The sequence below is a fragment of the Dermochelys coriacea genome, chromosome 1, assembly GCF_009764565.3.
Source record: "Dermochelys coriacea isolate rDerCor1 chromosome 1, rDerCor1.pri.v4, whole genome shotgun sequence".
NCBI classification, from domain to species: Eukaryota; Metazoa; Chordata; order Testudines; family Dermochelyidae; genus Dermochelys; species Dermochelys coriacea.
This window is the reverse complement of record NC_050068.2, coordinates 200,506,725-200,524,164: the sequence shown is the minus strand read 5'-3', so window position 1 is coordinate 200,524,164 and position 17,440 is coordinate 200,506,725. Positions and strand designations below refer to the sequence as shown.

Below are 17,440 nucleotides of genomic sequence, written 5' to 3'. Positions count from 1 at the left end.
CCATGGAGAAGGTGGCAGCAGGACAAATGATCCTGTTAGCCACTGAAGTGTTCCAGCAGACAATACTGCTTGGGCTAGGTAGCGGAGACCCGGACACTGATACTTAATGTACATTGATGTCCAGTTAGTCTCTAAAGAAGCAAAGATTGCTGAAATTAACCCAGGAGAGTGAGTGAGTAATATGTTCATAATTAACTTTATCCCTTTAGTGCGGGGGTCTCAAACTCAATTTACCTTAGGGCTAGGGCCAGTGCCAGTCCTCAAATACTCCCAGCGGGCCAATAATGTCACTGAAGATGGTGTTCAGAAAAGAAAATGTTTATATTGTATTTTTTTATTTTTAATTTCTCAGAAATAATAAAATGATCATACAACTTTACACAATTCTTCGCCTGCCAGAGTTTTTAGTGTTTGCCAGACACCTGGCAACGCTTCAGTTCTGTCAGTTTGTTGATGTTTGGCCTGAGTGATTGAGCAGTTGAAACCTTCAGGATTGCAGCAAGGTGGGCATCAGAGAGTTGTGTTCCGTATTTTGACTTGTTTATATTCATTGTGGGGGAAAAAGGTGATGCTGCCTCCCTGGCTGACTGCCAGGCAACTGGTGATGGTCTCTCTGTCCCTCTCCCCCAGCCAATAGGAGGTGTGTGGGGGGGGGCAGTGCCGGTGCCTGCAGCAGACAGAGCTGGCACTGTGCATGTCTCCTCCGTGGGCTGCAGTTGGGAGGTTCTCGGGCTGCAGATAGCCCGCAGGCGAGGACTTTGAGACCCCTGCTCTAGTGTAGGAAACCAGGAGAAGCAGTTTACTGAAGGTGTGCGATAGAATAGTTAGTGCACAGGGAAATGCATTGCATCACCCCTTGAGACAAAACCACTTACTTATTTTATAAAATATAGTTTATATTGTTCATTAGTTTTTTTTATTAAAAGTCCATTCACTTTCTGCCTTTTTCAGATGTCCATTGAAAAGGGTTATCTTCCTATTGCTTTGTAATTGCAGTGACATTTCCGTGTCACTGAAAATGATTTGTATGGGTTGAAGGTAGTGTACAAAATTTGAAAAAAGAAAAGGAGTACTTGTGGCACCTTAGAGACTAACAAATTTATTAGAGCATAAGCTTTCGTGAGCTACAGCTCACTGAAACCTACAAAATTTGAGCAACTATTTATTTTTTCCAGTGAAAATTTCCCATGGACTCTGCAACCACACTAGCACCTTTATCTGTTTCTGAGGGAACATAAATTCATCTGGCTTCCTGATGTGGGAAAATTAACATGACCTTAAATAGTTCTCCAGTATTTCCTTTATCTTAATATCTATATTGTGAGTTGAGGCTGAGCATTTATCTCTAGCACTTGAGTAAGGGTCTTTGACCTTTGTTTCAGCCCTAAATAGCTAGTGTATTGTTTGAAGTTCTATAAAACTCTGAGGTTTTGCAAGATATTTCCAGCCAGCTGCACATGTGGTGGTTGGTTTGGTTTGTTTGGTTTTTTTTAAACCAAATCTATTCTTGAAGTTGAATGTGATGATAGCAGAGAAGAAAAGCAACATAAAACTGCTGAAAGAAGAAGCCCAAAAGCTGGATGACTATCACCAGCAGAAGCTCAAGGTAGGAATTTACTTTTCTAAAGTGAAAAAAAATGAGAGATTTTTTTGAATGAGTACGACTAAATTCTGCACTGACTTACACCCTATGTCATGCTGAATTTAACCTGATGAATGATTATATGGCTTTGGACAGTCAGCTGGTCCTCTTCTAGGTGGCATCTCATGAGTAGAAACTGCTATCCCTCTGCCTAACTTCCAGCAGAAGAGCTCCCTTCCCCACACCCACCCTTTGGATGTTGTTTGTTCTTGGAGATATGTTGCCTCCCATTTCTCTCTGAACAGTTGTCAGGTATGGTACCCAGTTTCTGGTCAGATGGACGTATTTAGACACCCAGTTTTTCTTGGAACAAATATCTTATTGCAATCTTTTTCCGCAACCGTTTCTGGACCTGGATCTGCCTTGTTGATGGCTTCTCTACAGCAGAAATTGAGTCTACTTGTACCACACTATGATGTTTTTAGGGTCCCGGACTACCTTAATCCAGTCCAAATCTCACTTGTTCCTCACTAAGGGGAGGCGGGGGTAAGGAAAAAGCCTGGTGAGGTCTCAAAAACCATTCCAGGCAGCATGCTGGTGTAAGCAGATGCCAACATGCACGGACAGAGCAAAACTCTTTTTAAAAAAAATAATAAAATGGTTCACAAAATACTTCAGATTTGGTACTGCAAGGACACTTCAGGGTGTACAGCCTCTCATGATGCCTGGCTCATTACAGTACATGCCTGACCCAATGCCCAACTCATCTAGTGCAGCATTTCCCAAACTGGGGTCTGCAAGGGTACTCCAGGGGGGGTCTGCGGCTCTGCTGATCAACTCCTCCCCCTCCCTCCCAGGGCACCCTGGATGCCAGTGGTGTGCAGGAGGTGCTGGGAGGGAGGGGGAGTAGCAGGGACAGGGCAAGCTCAGGGGAGGGGGCAGAAAGTGGTGGGGAAGGCACTTGGGGGTGGGGCCTGGGACTGAGCAGGGAGCGTGGGGGTCCAGAAAAAATACTAAATCAAAATGCAGGTCCTCGGGTTGCTAAACTTTGAGAACTCCTGATCTAATGGATACAGGAGAGAAGTGTTGCTTCCTGTTTCTTTTTTCATAGATCTTGCTAAGTCATTTTGAACCCCATTCAGATTGGGGGCCGAGTGGCAGACTGCCCATGAGAACAATGGCTCCTCCTAAAAGGAAAAGGAAACCTTTAAGGAGTTACTTGTTGTTTTACTAAAGGGATCTAAGTTTTTGGGACTATTTCTAGTCATGTATAATCCTCTCCCATTCCACACCGTCTTGCCATATGGTTGTTGAACCTTTACCCAGGAACACTTGCTTTGCCTTTTAAAATATGTTTGAGAGTTGCATTGCTATTTGTCACCTCTTTAAACAGTTGCGTTTTGGTTATATAGATACTCTTGGGGGGGGGGGGGTGGAAGGGAAGGGAAAGAGGTCAATTTTTGTTACTAGTTAAAGTTTGTCCTGCTGAGGCCTTGGTTTGATCCTTTCATAGGGGGAATTCTTTAGGGTTGCCTGTATTCCTCTGCTGGCCCAAGGTCCACTCTCCTAGCAAGTTCTAGGACTTTAATTATTGATGGGTAAACTTAGTCTGAGGAACACGTTGCTGATCAGAATTTGTTTATCCTTCCTTAGGTGGCTGAAGAAGAAGAAGAAGAAAAAAATGCAGCTGCACTGCAAGCTCTAGAGATGCATAAAAACCTAATTGAGACTGGAGTCACTGAGGGCCTCAGTGAAGCTATGAATGAGCTACATGAAATTCAGAAGTGCAGCACATCCAGGTGTGGGGTTTTTTTTGTTTTCTTTTTTAAACAGATTTTTCCTGAGAAGTCTACTGCATTTCAATGCAGAGAGAAGACCACACTCTGGAGGGTTGATGGTGAATTTCTGTAGTTTGTATAAGATTTCCTTGACTGAGTACGTAACTAGCCCTTAGTCTTGCGCATATACTGTGGTTCCCATATCACTAACACTCTCTCCTTCCAGAATCTTGCAGTATGGAGTATTAATTTGTCTGCATAGCAAGGGCTGGTTAAAACTTTGTCTGTTTCAGTGGAAAACTGAGTATTCAACTAAAGACAAACGTAAGAAAAGTGCCTGCTACTTTCAGTGGAAAATGGACTTTGTCAAACCAAAACCTTTTCACTTTTTGAAAACTAACTTTTTTTTTTTTGACTGACCAAATTGATTTGAGGGAAAAGCCCATTTCTAGCCAGTCTTGCTACCTTGAGTCTGCCATAGTGAGTCCGAAATACCTGTATGTGTTTGGACACATTTTCATATACTGTGAAATTCAGAAGTTAACTTTCAATAGTAACTGGACTGTAAGAAAGAAAATACTGTAGTTAAAGATTTCAGTATCCTTTACAGTTCATGAACTCTCTAATATCCAGTTATGTGAATGTTAGTTATTACCCATTCCAGTGACACCAACCCCATGTCCCATCTATCAAGAGTCTGAGTTTTCAAGTTCTACAGAAAGGCCCTTAAGACTTGACACACTTGCTGAACATATAAAAATCCATAGATATTCATAGATATTCATAGAAGATGAATCCATAGAAGAAGATCCTAATATTATACCTTCTAGCTCTTATTGCCTTTCGTCAGTAGATCTCAAAGTGCTTTGCAAAGGAAGTCCGTATTACCTCCATTTTACAGATGGGGAAACTGAGGCACTGAAAAGGAAAATGCTTGGCCAAAGTCACCCAGCAGACCAGTGGCAAAGCCAGGAATAGAACTCAAATCTGAGTCCCAGTCCCCTGCTTTATCTTGTGCCATGCTACATAAACCATGTACGTTCAAAGTCTAGCCCTATACATAAACTGCAGAATGTTAATATTTTAACAATACAAAGCACGCATAATATTGTTGTGTAACTAAGATTTATCATTTTAGACTACATCTATATATAATACCTAAAAATACTCCGGTGTACATGGCTGATTCAATGCCTTTACAAAGTTTTTGATATATTTGGACTGATGAAAAATGGATTGGGAGAAATTAGACGTAAGGTTATTGTAATGTCTGATAATGCTGAATTGGCTAGATGTTTGCTAGAGAATGTATAAACGGTATAGATACTCAGTTTTATCTATAATCTTAGTTTCAGGATTGGATTTTATTTTAAATTGGATTTTTATTTTAAATAACAATTTTGTATAAAAATAAACCTGTTTAAAATCTGGATTTAAAACAAAATGTTAAGGCCTAAATTTATTCTCTTAAAACGTTAAAGAAAAAAATATGCTGAATCCATGAGCCTTGATTTAAAAAAACAAACCGAGTTAATAGCTGCTTTTCTATATAAAAGATGTTTTTTCCTGAGTCTAACTTTTGAGGTCAAACTTTTTAAATATGGAACAATGGTCATCTTGAGTAATTTAAGAGACTCTTATTTTCAAGAGACTTAGGTGAGACTAGGAATTTAAACTGTCACTTTCATTTGAAAATTTTCCCAGGCTTACCTGAAACAACCAGTTTAATTCACTGAGTACAGTTAATTTCCCTGTTTAATAAATCATTTAGTTGTAAATGTGGAACATGCTTTAATAGATTATCTATCCAAAACATTTAAGGTGGTATTTTATATGCTGTTTGGAATTTAAACAAACAAGTTACCATCCTAATATAGCTTGACACAAATCCAAGCAAAAAAGTAAATTATCTAGTAAATAAGCAATATCATTCACCATTTTATAACGTACTAAAAATGTACAGTTAATCTGAAAATATGAAGATACATAATTGCTTAAATGTAGATAGTTCTAGTATATCCTGTGAGGTAGCAAAAAGATGCACTAAATCTAGTGAAAAGGCTTTAGTTGTAAATTAATGTTTTAATAATTTCATCAACCAATGAGAATGCACATTCCTTTAGAAAGAAACTGAAGTACAAACAGAAAAGTAGGTTAAAATCAATTATTTAAACCGAGGCTTTCCCCTTGGTGATTTTTAAATTGTCTTGATTTAAATTATCCAGCCTGTTGAATTTTTCTAACATTTGTTACATGTCAACCTTAAAATGAAGGGGTTTCTCTTTGGCCTGGGCATGCAATTAAGGAATGTATTTGTATTCCTCAGGCACCAGATTGCTGTGAGGACAACAAATGAAGAGAAAACGCAAATGCTTGATAAATTGTACCCTGTCTTGGAGATGGTGGCTTTTCATGTAGGGTCTGTAGAGGTAAGTCACACCCATTACTATGAACACTAAAGCAGGGTTAGGAAATATACATTGCCCAAAAGGCAATTTACAGTCAGTTCATTTCCACCCCACCCCTCTTTAATTCTCTCTCCCCATGTCCTTGGAAAGAACAAATCTCTCTCCTGTTTGTCTGGGCATGCTGAACCTCGTTCCTTCCTGTACAGAAAAGTCCACAATTTCTCCCAAAGGGACACAATAGCAAATTCCATGTGGATTAAAAATGTGCTGAAACTAACTGCCATGTGGAAGCAGAGCACCCAACCAGTGTGTGGTGTTGGGAATAGCAGCTGAATAGTCTCTTGTTCTAGGTTCTTTGTATTGATATTTCATGACTGATTGCCTTAGTCATATATACACACACATACTCCAGAGCTCATCTTCCCTACCTTCCCTTCAAATTATTAACAGAGCTAGTAAAGCAACTAGTCTACTGGTAAAATGGCCCCTTGTAATGCTTTCACTGTCTAACCTCCTTGCCAAAAAGCTTGGAGGCTGCTAAAGTACAGCACCATGCCCTGCCAACCTCACCTAAAACGGCTGTCACCACACTGATTGAATGTAGGGTGAAATAGCAGTAGTAATTGCAATTGTTCTTCCTGGGCTGTATTGGAAAAAGGAGAAATTATAAGTCTCCAAATACTTGAATTGTTGGTGTTCAATACTGCCGTTGTGGGTGGATGTTCTAGCTTGCTCAGACTTTATCAGAAATGCAAAAAGTAGAGATCATTTTGGAAAGATGACTGTAGCCTCTCCTGTAGTGTTCAAAGGCCTACTAACCAATTTGCAAAGGGTGGGATGTGATTTATAGTTTGCATTACAGTAGCAGCTAGAGGTCCCAACATCTTGTACTAGGTGCTGTGCAGAGACTGTCCTTGACCCAAAAAGCTTATGTTCTAAGTAGATAACACAAACTGGGGGAGGGGAAAAAGGCACAGAGGGGGCCAGGGATTCACCTAAGGGCACCTGGCAGGGAAATGACAAGTAGAAATAACACTCTGGGCTTCTGACTAGAGTCCCTAGAGCTTCTGCCTCACAATTAATGGTGCCAGTACCTTTGTTCATGGAAAACCATTTTAATCAAGAGGGCTTAAAGCCATAAAGGACGTGTAGTTTGCTGTGTAAATCATCTAGGTTAGTGAAAGTATTGGGCCATCAAAACCGCTTCTAAAATGGAATTACACTTGTAGTGACTGTGCAGGGGATGGCTACAGAAGTGAGATGAATGCTTAGGCCATTAGACAAGCTAGGTGAGGTAATATTTATTGGACCAACTTCTGTTGGTGAAAGGGACAAGCTTACGAGCTTCATTGCGCTCCTTCAGGTCTGGGGAAGGTGAATGGTTAGGACACTGTAATCCAAGTGCAAGACTCAGATTGCATGTTTCCAATCTGAAATATATACCTTCAATAGGAAGGAGAAATGTGGAAACAACTAATGATAGACTAGGGGAGAGAAGAGGCATACTTGGATATTAAGAGTGAAATCCTGCACCATTAACTTCAGTGAAACTGGGATTTCTCTGAAGGTTTGTACCAGGAAATAGCGCAAAAAAAAAAAAAGTCTTAGGTCTGTGAATAAGAGGGATTACACCACAGAGCGGAGAGCTACCAGTCTCTCTGCAGACATTTAAGAGGGATCTAAAGCTTCTTAAAAATCAGCAAATTATCCATGCTCCTTCAGTGTTCTGCCATGCTAACCTCCCTCAAGAACAGGATTGGTTTTTATACCATCAGCCTATGGGTTGAGATTATTTAATAGGCAACATGGCTGTGTCTCATTCACAAGAACTCCTGGGGGATCAGATTTGCGCCCTAGGAATTTACAAAGTGTGGTGGCATGCCACTGTCAAACACAGCTGTTTGTAACCTGGTTACTTTACTATCAAGTCAGATCTTGGAGTTTAAATATTAAAACTGGTTTCTTCAATAAAAAAAAATCAAATAAATTGTAGATAGATGACCTGATACCAAATGCAGTGGATAATAATAAAAGATGCACATGGTGCTGACACAGAAGCTCCATGTCTTTTAGGTTAAAAAAGGAAGTTGAAAATCTCACTTGTAACATTCTCTTTGTAGAAATACCTGGCTGAGCAAAATGAAAAAGCTGATATGGTGTTTGAAGAATTTGTCTGAAGATCTCTTGGACAACCTGAAACAAATCCTAGCCAAATATAAAAGTAAAACTGATGCTCTATAACCCTTGCATGGAGGACTTCACCTAGGCATTTTTTTCTGTAGCACAACTGTAATGTGGTCCAGTCCTACATTCCTTCTACAAAGTCCCAAGGAAGTCAATCCAATGATAGTTACAAGGATTACAGGATCTGGTCCATAGTGTGCTGTCTAAGTATATATTTATTAAATTCTTACAAATGTAAACTATGTATTTAAAAATGAATATCAGTCAAAGGTATTTTGTAAAGATTTTTGCTAGCAGTTGGTGTAGTTTTTGTTTTTTTTTTTTAAGAACCTTGGGTTTTGCAGGCAGATGTATATCAAGCTCTAGGATTTAAGCCACACTTTTCAGAAGTGTCCATTAATTTTGGATGCTCAACTTGGAAGACCCCAGAGCATGCAGCACTCAAAACTGAGTTGATGCTTCTGAAAAATGTTTGCTAGCATGCTGAAACTATTCACCAAGAACTGATATTGAGCCATAGCATGTGGCACACTCTTTGCCCCTGAGAGCTGTACTATCTAGGAGGGCACATCGGCTGTTATGATACTGAGCACTTCTAACAATGGTTATATATAGAGTCATAGCCCTGACTCTCCCTTTGTTCTGCTTGAAGGATCTAACTCCTAACTACGTTGATCAATCTTTCTTGCTTTCAGCACATAGGAATTAGTAGCCATTCCTCGAGACCGGGAGTTGGAACAGTAGCCTCATGCAGTACACTATCACATAGTAGGATTAACATCTAAAGACAGTGAGTTCCTGAGGTCAACTAGATTGGGTAAAAAAGCATTTCCTTTTATGAGCAGACATGAACTAGACCACACAGCCTCTTAATCTACACTTAAGTCACATGTAGAGTACAGGCACAGCATGCCCAGCTTACACTGGCATTAACAGTACTGCTTAGGTGAAGAGCGTGCCCTACACACTGGAACCCCAGGAGTACCTTCTTGTTCTACAGAACTATTTTTAGCAATGTAACATCCTCGTACTCAAGCCTTCCCCTGCCCCCGTGAAAAGCTCCAGTTACTTCCTACTCTTGGAGACTTTTGCCATGGCATACAACTAGCCACTGCAGCGACAAGTGTGAACAGAGCCTGTACTCTTTCCATCCCATCAGTGTAAACAGAGCTTAAGAATGGGCAATCTTCTGGGAAGAAAATCTTACCCATCACTAACACTACAGCTATGCCATATAGTGGGCATTACTGAATAGATGCACCTTAGATGTGGAATAAGCTTCTCACACTACTATGTGCCCCTGAATAGGAGGCTGCCACTGATGGACAATGTAGGGCCAGCTATGTAGCATGTACCTCATTTGCCATGGAAGTTCACTCCCTTATGGTCACTTGACATCACTAAAGAATTTTGGCTTGTTCTGAGATGTGCACGGTGAAATCAGTGCTGAACAAGAGAACGCAGTACAAAAAGGAGAAGTGAACCCCCTGCCCTGAAATCCTCAGAACTTGCTCCAAGGCAATAGATGCCATGTAAGTACTAATTCTTCCAGCAGAGTGCTCCATTAATAAGTGCTTTCAAAGCAGTCTTTCACTCACCATCAACACAGTCACAACTTTCCTCCTGCTATTAGTTCATCTGCTTTTTTCTCCTAAAAAGAAAAGGAGGACTTGTGGCACCTTAGAGACTAACAAATTTATTTGAGCATAAGCTTTCGTGAGCTACAGCTCATTTCATCGGATGCATTTTCGATGACGTGAGCTGTAGCTCATGAAAGCTTATGCTCAAATAAATTTGTTAGTCTCTAAGGTGCCACAAGTCCTCCTTTTCTTTTTGCGAATACAGACTAACATAGCGGCTACTCTGAAATCTTTTCTCCTAGGAACTGATGGGGTGGTGGAGGGCCCTCACAGCTTGTAGCCAGTGGTGCTTGATTACATTAGGGTAATTTCCTTTTAGGGCACAGAGTGGAATTACCTCCTGGCAGAGGTACCACATAACTCCATGCAGCCTGTATACCAGACTTCCTTTGCAGGCAGCATCCTCTCATAACTTCTTAAAGGATAAGTCCTTTCCACCTCCACATAGGAAGCCCTACAGCAGGAAAGAGTTTCATGCTACTTCCTTGTCACCAATAATCTTAGAACTGAACCCATACATCAATAGGTTCTAATTCCATAGGGTGACCCTATTCTCATATATTATCTGTATTAAAACAAGTTAATTGAAAAAGTCACAGCTGATCAGTGAATTCTGGATGTACTTAATAAAGGATGTTGCTATAGCCAGGGCCCCATGCACTCTGCTGGTGTTTATCTCTTGCAATACAGCTACGGTCTAGCATCTGAGCTTTCATTTAAAACCTGCTTCACAGTTGAAGCTATTTTCACAACAAGGAAGAGAAACAAGTGGAAGCTTGTTAAAGCATAGCCTTTAAAAATCCTTTTACTTTTTGTCAATTTAGTAAATTAATACCAATAAACAAATCTGGAAAATCATAGATAACATTCTGCTGCATGAATCATTTAAGCATCCTTAAATTTTCATTGACAAATTACAAACCCTCAAAATAATTTCACTATTTTATGTTATGCACAAAGCAATGTCCAGAGCAGTATGCTGGATACCTGTTGTGCTGGATGGGTAGAGTACAACGGGAGAATTGTGGACAGAGAGAGGTAGGTCTGTCAGGTATTCTTCATGGGAAGGTTTCCTGTAACATGGGTTATAAAACACCTCAGCAGGTGGATGCCAGAATACTCTATGGAACTGTAGAAACAAAGATTTACAGGTTCAGGTCCTTGCTTCCTTCGAATGCAGGTGCCTAATTCTACTAAACTGCCAGCATCCCTTGGAGTAAGGGGTAACTGGCAAAGTCATCCAATTGTTTTTGATACATCAATAATTTAGTCTCACAACAATCAGGAAATTTATAGTTCCTGCAGCAACTTTAACTTTACCCACTGCATGATCACAGAATGGAATCAGCAAAAAATTTTATGGCACATCTCCGATTCTCTTCACTTAGCTTTGTGTGTAGAAGGAAGGACCTGTCTTTCCGGTGCAAAAATGCAGCTTCACAAGAGCTTGAAACTGCAGCTCTGTAGTGCGCTAAACATTTTCTATCCAATGAAATTAGGTGTTAATTCTTCCATTTAGTTTATTACTGCAATAATAAGAGTTACTGAACTCTGCAGCTGAGATTTATAGTGCAGCAAACCTTAGTACAAGTTTAACAACTTCACAAGATGTTCAAAATAAGGTGATGATTAATATTTTTACTAGGGCTCTCTGCTGAGAATTTTTTAAACAAGGGAAAAATGTTACATAGGATTTTCACCACTTAATTTAAATGTCATGGGTCAAATCCTGGCCTATTGACTTCAGTGTCCCAGGATTTCACTTTCCTTTCTACGTAAAGGAGCTACATTTGAACTTTTATCAGGTATAGAGTACTCAGAAATGGAAGCTTGGCTGTGGCTCATCACTTAATTCAGGATCTCATTATAAAGGGACATTATCATGATAGCTACAAACTGGTGTACTCTTTTACACTTTCTCATCTTACAAAATCCAGTGCTGATCTCCCCAGCACCCTCCCCTAATTGACAATTGCTCGCTGCTCGATACCAAATAAAAATCCTGAGCCCATATGCTAGAAGCTAACAAGGGCACAGCAACCCTTGGAGAGGGATATGATACTAAAAGCACAGGCTTTGGATAGTCACTTATACCCAAACCAAGTGGCTGTAGAACATTACACTGCTCTGATTTTTGGTAGCATTTTGCACCAAGGTAAGTGACTTCACAAGGTGCAGAGGAATGGATATCTGGGTTCTGTCTCAAGCTCTGCTACAGGTTTTCGGTGTCTCCTTGGCCAAGTCACTTAGGAGCCTACATAGCTTTGTGGCTCTAGACCTTAGTCTAGTTCTACTCTGAAAATGGACACTGTAAAAGGAGCATTTGGGGGTCACATGTTTGACGTGCTCAATTTACACAAAGATTTTTTTATATTGCCACAGTCTCACCCCAGAAACTGGAAGTCAAGCTGGGTTCTTTCTAACACATCTATCACCCATACAAGATTCTATATGCCAGATTCCATTCAGTTACATTTGTACCACGCAGCTGGGTTCAGTGAGGTGGTACCGATGTAACCAAGGGCAGAGCTGGGCCTAAAATCAGAAACTGGTTACCTGTTCTGTTAATGCTGGATCCAAAACAGAACCCAGCTCCCTCTCCCACAGTTATATAGACTCTGCAGAGCTAACTGGAATAAGAACACTGAAGTTAAAGTTCCACACAGGCAGCAGATATGTGGTCTGTTTAAAATGAGTGTGGTGGTCTCCGACAGGCATTCACACCACAAAACCCATAATCGTATGTTGTGCCTCTACTGCCAGTCTCATCTGAAAGACCCAAGGAGGACTGGGCCTTGAAAGCTGAACTCTCCTCTCACCTCTTTAGGGGGTTCTCCCTCAGATAGGGTAGGGTCAGCATGGGGGTAACTTGCCCAGACACTGACCATTGTACCTGTTCTGGGCATAAACAGGAGTTCAGTCTCCCAAACTGTCAGACCTTTCAGTGAGTTTGGTGTTTTTCAGGTGCTTAAAAATAAGACATCAGTAGAAGTGAGCTTTACCTGACTGGGAAGAGTTGAGGAAAGCACCCCTGAGTGTGTGTCTCTGCGAAGTCCTGGATCTCCAGTACATTTTTAACCAACAATCCCTTGGGAACTTTGTCGATTTTGGTTAACACAAGCTGCACAAATACATAAAGAGAAGATTTAGGGAGGGGGAGGGTAGAATGTTGCTTTACTGTTAACCTGGAAATGTTTGCCAAGATGTATCGCCCTCCCACCGCTTTCAAACCACTTCATGTCCTATCTAAATGGGATACTAATACATGAATGCTGAGCACCCAGCCTATTCAGATCAGGCCTCTTTAAGAGGTGTCAAACTGGGCACTAAAAATAAGGTCAACCAATAATAGACTACAGATTTTCAGGCCTCCCTATACAGTATGAATTTTAAAAAAAAGGGGGATGGTGGAAGACACAACTTTTTCCCCCATGCAGATCACCTTTAACTCACTGCTAGAGCTCTACTGCCGAGGCTCATCTAGCTGAAGGTACAAAATGTTTAGAGAATGCCCTTGAGCCCAGCCAATTTACATTTTTATTTTGGTTCGTGTTTTAAAGAGAAAGTATAACTTACAACGTAAGGGATCCCAAACTCCTCCAACATTTCAATGGCAATGTGGTCTGCTTTCTGCAATCCTACCAAGCTGTCCACTAATAAGAATGTCCTCTTCAAGCTAACGAAGATACAGAGAGTAACACAAGTGAGGGGCAATGCAACAATGGTTGTTTCTACATTAACAAGCATGAGGACCGAGAGGCTACCTCACAGGATTTGGAGAAGAACTAGATGAGACTAATTCTCTTTTCCCATCCTGAGAGGAGTTAATACAGGATAGCACCTAAGGGGAATATTTTCCAGAGCTCTGATCCATCCAAGCTTCAAAACAGGACTCAAACAATGGTAATGTCACCTCTTCACTCTGGAAGCTATACTATGGTCTAAAACATTCCACCCCATTGTTGGCAATAACTTCTTGATATCTATACTTAACTCTTCCACCTTTTTATAATCTATGCCAACATCCCACTATTCTGATGCACTGTGAGATTGCAGGTAAAACACAACAGCATGCAATGATTCTCTTACTTCTGACGCTCTTGTAAATAGGCCTCCACCATGTCAGCAAAGTCTTGGGGGGCTCGGTAGCCATAGCCTGGCATGTCCACCAAGGTAAAGTATTTCCCCACTTTGAAGAAATTCATTTTCTTTGTGTGGCCCTGCAGAGAGAAAGGTTGGGCTTTATTAAATATTACTAAACGACCATGGGATTATGGATTTATTTAAAAGGTACTTTATGCCCAACATTAGATATCTGAGCTGAATATGGACAAGAACCAAGAATCCGATGGGCCTAGAAGACTGGAAAGTGTTTTAGATTCATTAGAAATACCAAATAGACTTTGTAATGTGTCCTGGGTTACTGACAAGCTGATAAGGAGGGAAGCACTTCATGGTTTAGTAGAAACAGGATACCATCCCAACAACTGATACATAAGCTAAATGTGACTACCCAAATCTATGTAGTTGAGAGGAGGGAGATGCTGTATGAGCTCACGTAGGAGAGTCCAGTAGGCACACGATGTACTGGATTTATATTTTCTGAAATTACAACCCAAGAGCAGAACACTAGTACTTACCGTACTATTTAGCCATTGTATCAGAAAGGATTTTAGGAAACACTCTACAGCAGTGTTTCTCAAGCAAGGGTATGCGTAACCCTGAGGGTACCCAGAGGTCTTCCAGCAGCACATCAACTCATCTACATGTTTGCCTGGTTTTACAACTGGCTACATAAAAAGCTACCAGCAAAGTCAGTACAAACTAAAATTTCATACAGACAATGACTTGTTTATACTGCTCTCTATATTATACACTGAAATGCAAGTACAATATTTACATTCCAGTTGATTTCTTTTATAAATGTATGGTAAAAATGAGAAAAAGCAATTTTTCAGTAATAATGTGCTGTGACACTTTTGTATTTTTAGGTCTGACTTTGTAAGCAAGTAGTTTAAGTGAGGTGAAACTTGCAGGTACGCAAGACAAATCAGATTCCTGAAAGAGGTACAGTCTGGAAAGGTCGAGAACCACTGTTTTACGGATCCTGGTCTTCACACACAGCCAGAGAACCTAGTCTCTGCCTATGGGAGGTTCTCAGTTTGGGCACCGTGGATGGGTATTGGGGATATTGGAATCCTCTCCCCACCACACATGCTGAACGCAGGACACAGGATACTTGGGGAACTGCTCCAGAACCACCACTGAAGCCTCTGTGCTGAAGTAGCATCAGTAACACACTAAAAATTGTTGTGAGAGTGTTTAAGCCAATAGATCTACAGAGTCATGGCATCACTGGCCATGCCCCCAAGTCTTCCCTCTGTGGGCCATAGGCTGTGGCGAACTCTTGCCTGCTCTTCTCCTTGCGGAGCAGATGGCGACAGTTCCACCTACTTCAAAAACCTTCCGCAGTTATTACTCCGAGTGCCAAACTACTCTCAAAAAGTGACTACAAATTAGCTTGGTAGGGCTATGCGTGTGTTTTGTCTCAGTGACTGCACGTCAAATGTGCTCAGCTTACGAGTAAAAAAAGATTATTTTTTTCCTCCCAACTGCTAGCCCTGCAAACTCACCCTGGGCTCTAAGAGTCAAGCTGGGTTCTTTTCACCTCATATTTCCAGTAATAAGACTTTTGCAAATGAACCTTAATTTCTGTTGAAGATGCACAAGCCAAAGCAGAATCCAGCTTATGCTCCCAGAGCTTTGTGTTACCCCAGAGCTAAGGTTAGCCCTCTTTCTCTCGTCTCCCCTGACTGGCAGGAGCTTCCAGTTGAGATGGAGGGAATTCCGTAACATCACTTACTGGAGTTTTTGACACTCTGACTTCAACGTCTGGAGCCAGTGAAAACAAGGCCTTTATTAAGGAGGATTTCCCAACATTGCTTCTGCCCACAAAGCACACCTGGAGAGAGACAGGAGAAAGGAGATACCATTGTTAGTTTTCTCCCCCTCATCCAAACCCACCTGTGCAACAAGAATGGGTCACTCCTGCAAACCCTCAATTTGTTCTCATGGTCTTACCACCTTAGATGAGGAAGAATGGTTCAGTGACTAAGGCACTGACACAAGACTTGAGAGAGCTGAGTTCTAGACCGTGCCATAGGCTTCCTGTGTAAAGCTGAGCAAGTCACGTAGCCTCTCTGTTCCCCATTTGTAAAATGGGGATAATAGCACTTCCCTATCTCACAGGGGTATCATATTATAGACTGTGAGGTGCTCAGATACCATGGTGATGGGGGGTCATGTATGTAACTAAGAGACTTGCTTTCAAGTAATGTCTTGGTGTTAATTCATACCCTCCTATATGAAAAGCCACAGGAAGGGCCAAGTTAGGTTGAAAACTTAGTAGCCCTAACAACATGAAATTTCCATGTAATTGTTCTATCTGTAGGGATAAATATTTTGTTCCCTTAATAAGGGACTTAGTCCTTCAACTCTGTAGAAGTTCCAGGATCTGTAAAATCTTGGGACATCTGCAGAAAGCCCAGGCCTTAGTCTGCTCCTTGGATCCCAGGCCCTTCAGAAGCTGCACTTCCATCAGTTCCCCCGCCCAGTGTAGACAAAAATGCACCTCTTGCTCTGAGGGAATTGACAGTGCAGAGCAGGTTTCCCTACATAAGATCATGCAGGCACAGCCCCCACGGTTCACAGAGGGCTGAGGTGGCGCAGAAACGCTCTCTTCTGGCTCCACATAGTCAAGCCAACCGCCAAAACTACAGCACCCAAATGCATGAATTCAGAGGAGACTAGACAGATAAAACGCTGTATAGGATGCAGAGCAGCAGCCGAGTTAGTCTCTAAGGTGCCACATGTCCTCCTCTTCTTTTTGCAAATACAGACGAACACATTTATTGGAGCCTAAGCTTTCGTGCGCCACCGCTCACTGCGGCGGAGGCATTTGGTGGAAAATGCAGAGGGGAGATGGATATACGCACCGTATTTTCCCCCAAATGCATCCCGTGAAGTGAGCTGTAGCGCACGAAAGCTTAGGCTCCAATAAACGCGCTCGTCTCTAAGGTGCCACAAGCCCTCCTCTTCTTTTTGTATGGGGTGGCCCCCCAGTCGGCTGCACAGGAGCAAGGGTAGCACCTTCCTCTCCGTCCCTGCGAGCGGCCTCACCTCAGGCTGGGAGAGCCGGGGCGCATGGTCCATGCGGACGGCAGAAGTGACATAACCGATCACGTGTCTGCCCGAGGCTGTGAAAAACCCCTCTGCCCTGCGGAGGTCACCCCGGCTGGGGTTGAAAGTCCGGAAGCTCGCCGTGTTCGCGCCCGGGGCCAGACACGGCTCGAGACGCCGGAGGGGGAACACGAGCCCGGCGAGCTTTTTAGCCCCCAGCTGCAGCACGTCCGAAAACGACGCATTTTCGGCAGAGCTGCTCGGCGTCGCGCCGTGTCTCCGGGGCAGGCAGTTCGCCCCCGCGAGCCTCCTCGCCCTCTGGAGCCGGCGCATCTCTGCCCGCGCTGCCCCGGCTCCCACAAAGCTCGTCAGGCTGCCGGGGGGGGGGGGACCCTGGCGGAGCTAGTGCCGGCCGCTGAGGCAAAGCGGGGCCTGTCGTGCCCACAGCCCTGAGGGGAGGCAGCTGGACGAGGGGGGCCCCCTCCTCACAGCCCAGCAGAAGACGGCGCCCCCGAAGCGTCCCCCGCCCAGGCGGCAGCAGGGCCCCGCGCTGGGGAGGATGGAGTCCCCCCCCCCCGGCGGCGACACTGGAAGCGGCTGGCTCCGGCGCGGAGCCTCAGGCAGAGGCCGGCCCGGGGAGGAGGAGCGTGGGCGGGGCGGGCGCTCGGC

General features: G+C 42.7%; 1 protein-coding gene and 1 pseudogene across 6 annotated transcripts in view; one reads left to right on the top strand and one right to left on the bottom strand.

Annotated features, from left to right (window-relative positions):
* The window catches only part of LOC119853470, a 25,598-nt pseudogene extending 17,188 nt beyond the window's left edge, over positions 1–8,410 (top strand).
* The window catches only part of GTPBP8 (GTP binding protein 8 (putative)), a 19,901-nt gene extending 2,461 nt beyond the window's left edge, over positions 1–17,440 (bottom strand). For 2 of the 6 annotated variants that reach the window (XR_005291218.2, XR_005291221.2), the window contains exons 1-6: positions 16,772–17,431; positions 15,456–15,554; positions 13,682–13,812; positions 13,169–13,268; positions 12,595–12,713; positions 10,580–10,721 (exon numbers count right to left, since the gene is read on the bottom strand). Coding sequence is in view for 3 of the 6 variants with exons in the window: in XM_038390994.2 (XP_038246922.1) it covers positions 10,536–10,665; positions 12,595–12,713; positions 13,169–13,268; positions 13,682–13,812; positions 15,456–15,554; positions 16,772–17,104 (912 nt within the window). In the remaining 3 variants the exon portion in view is untranslated. Of the gene's footprint in view, positions 1–9,827; positions 10,047–10,371; positions 10,722–12,594; positions 12,714–13,168; positions 13,269–13,681; positions 13,813–15,455; positions 15,555–16,771 lie in introns of those variants that run through there. The other 4 variants (XR_006280293.1, XM_043511863.1, XM_038390994.2 and 1 more) reach the window with 4 other exon arrangements.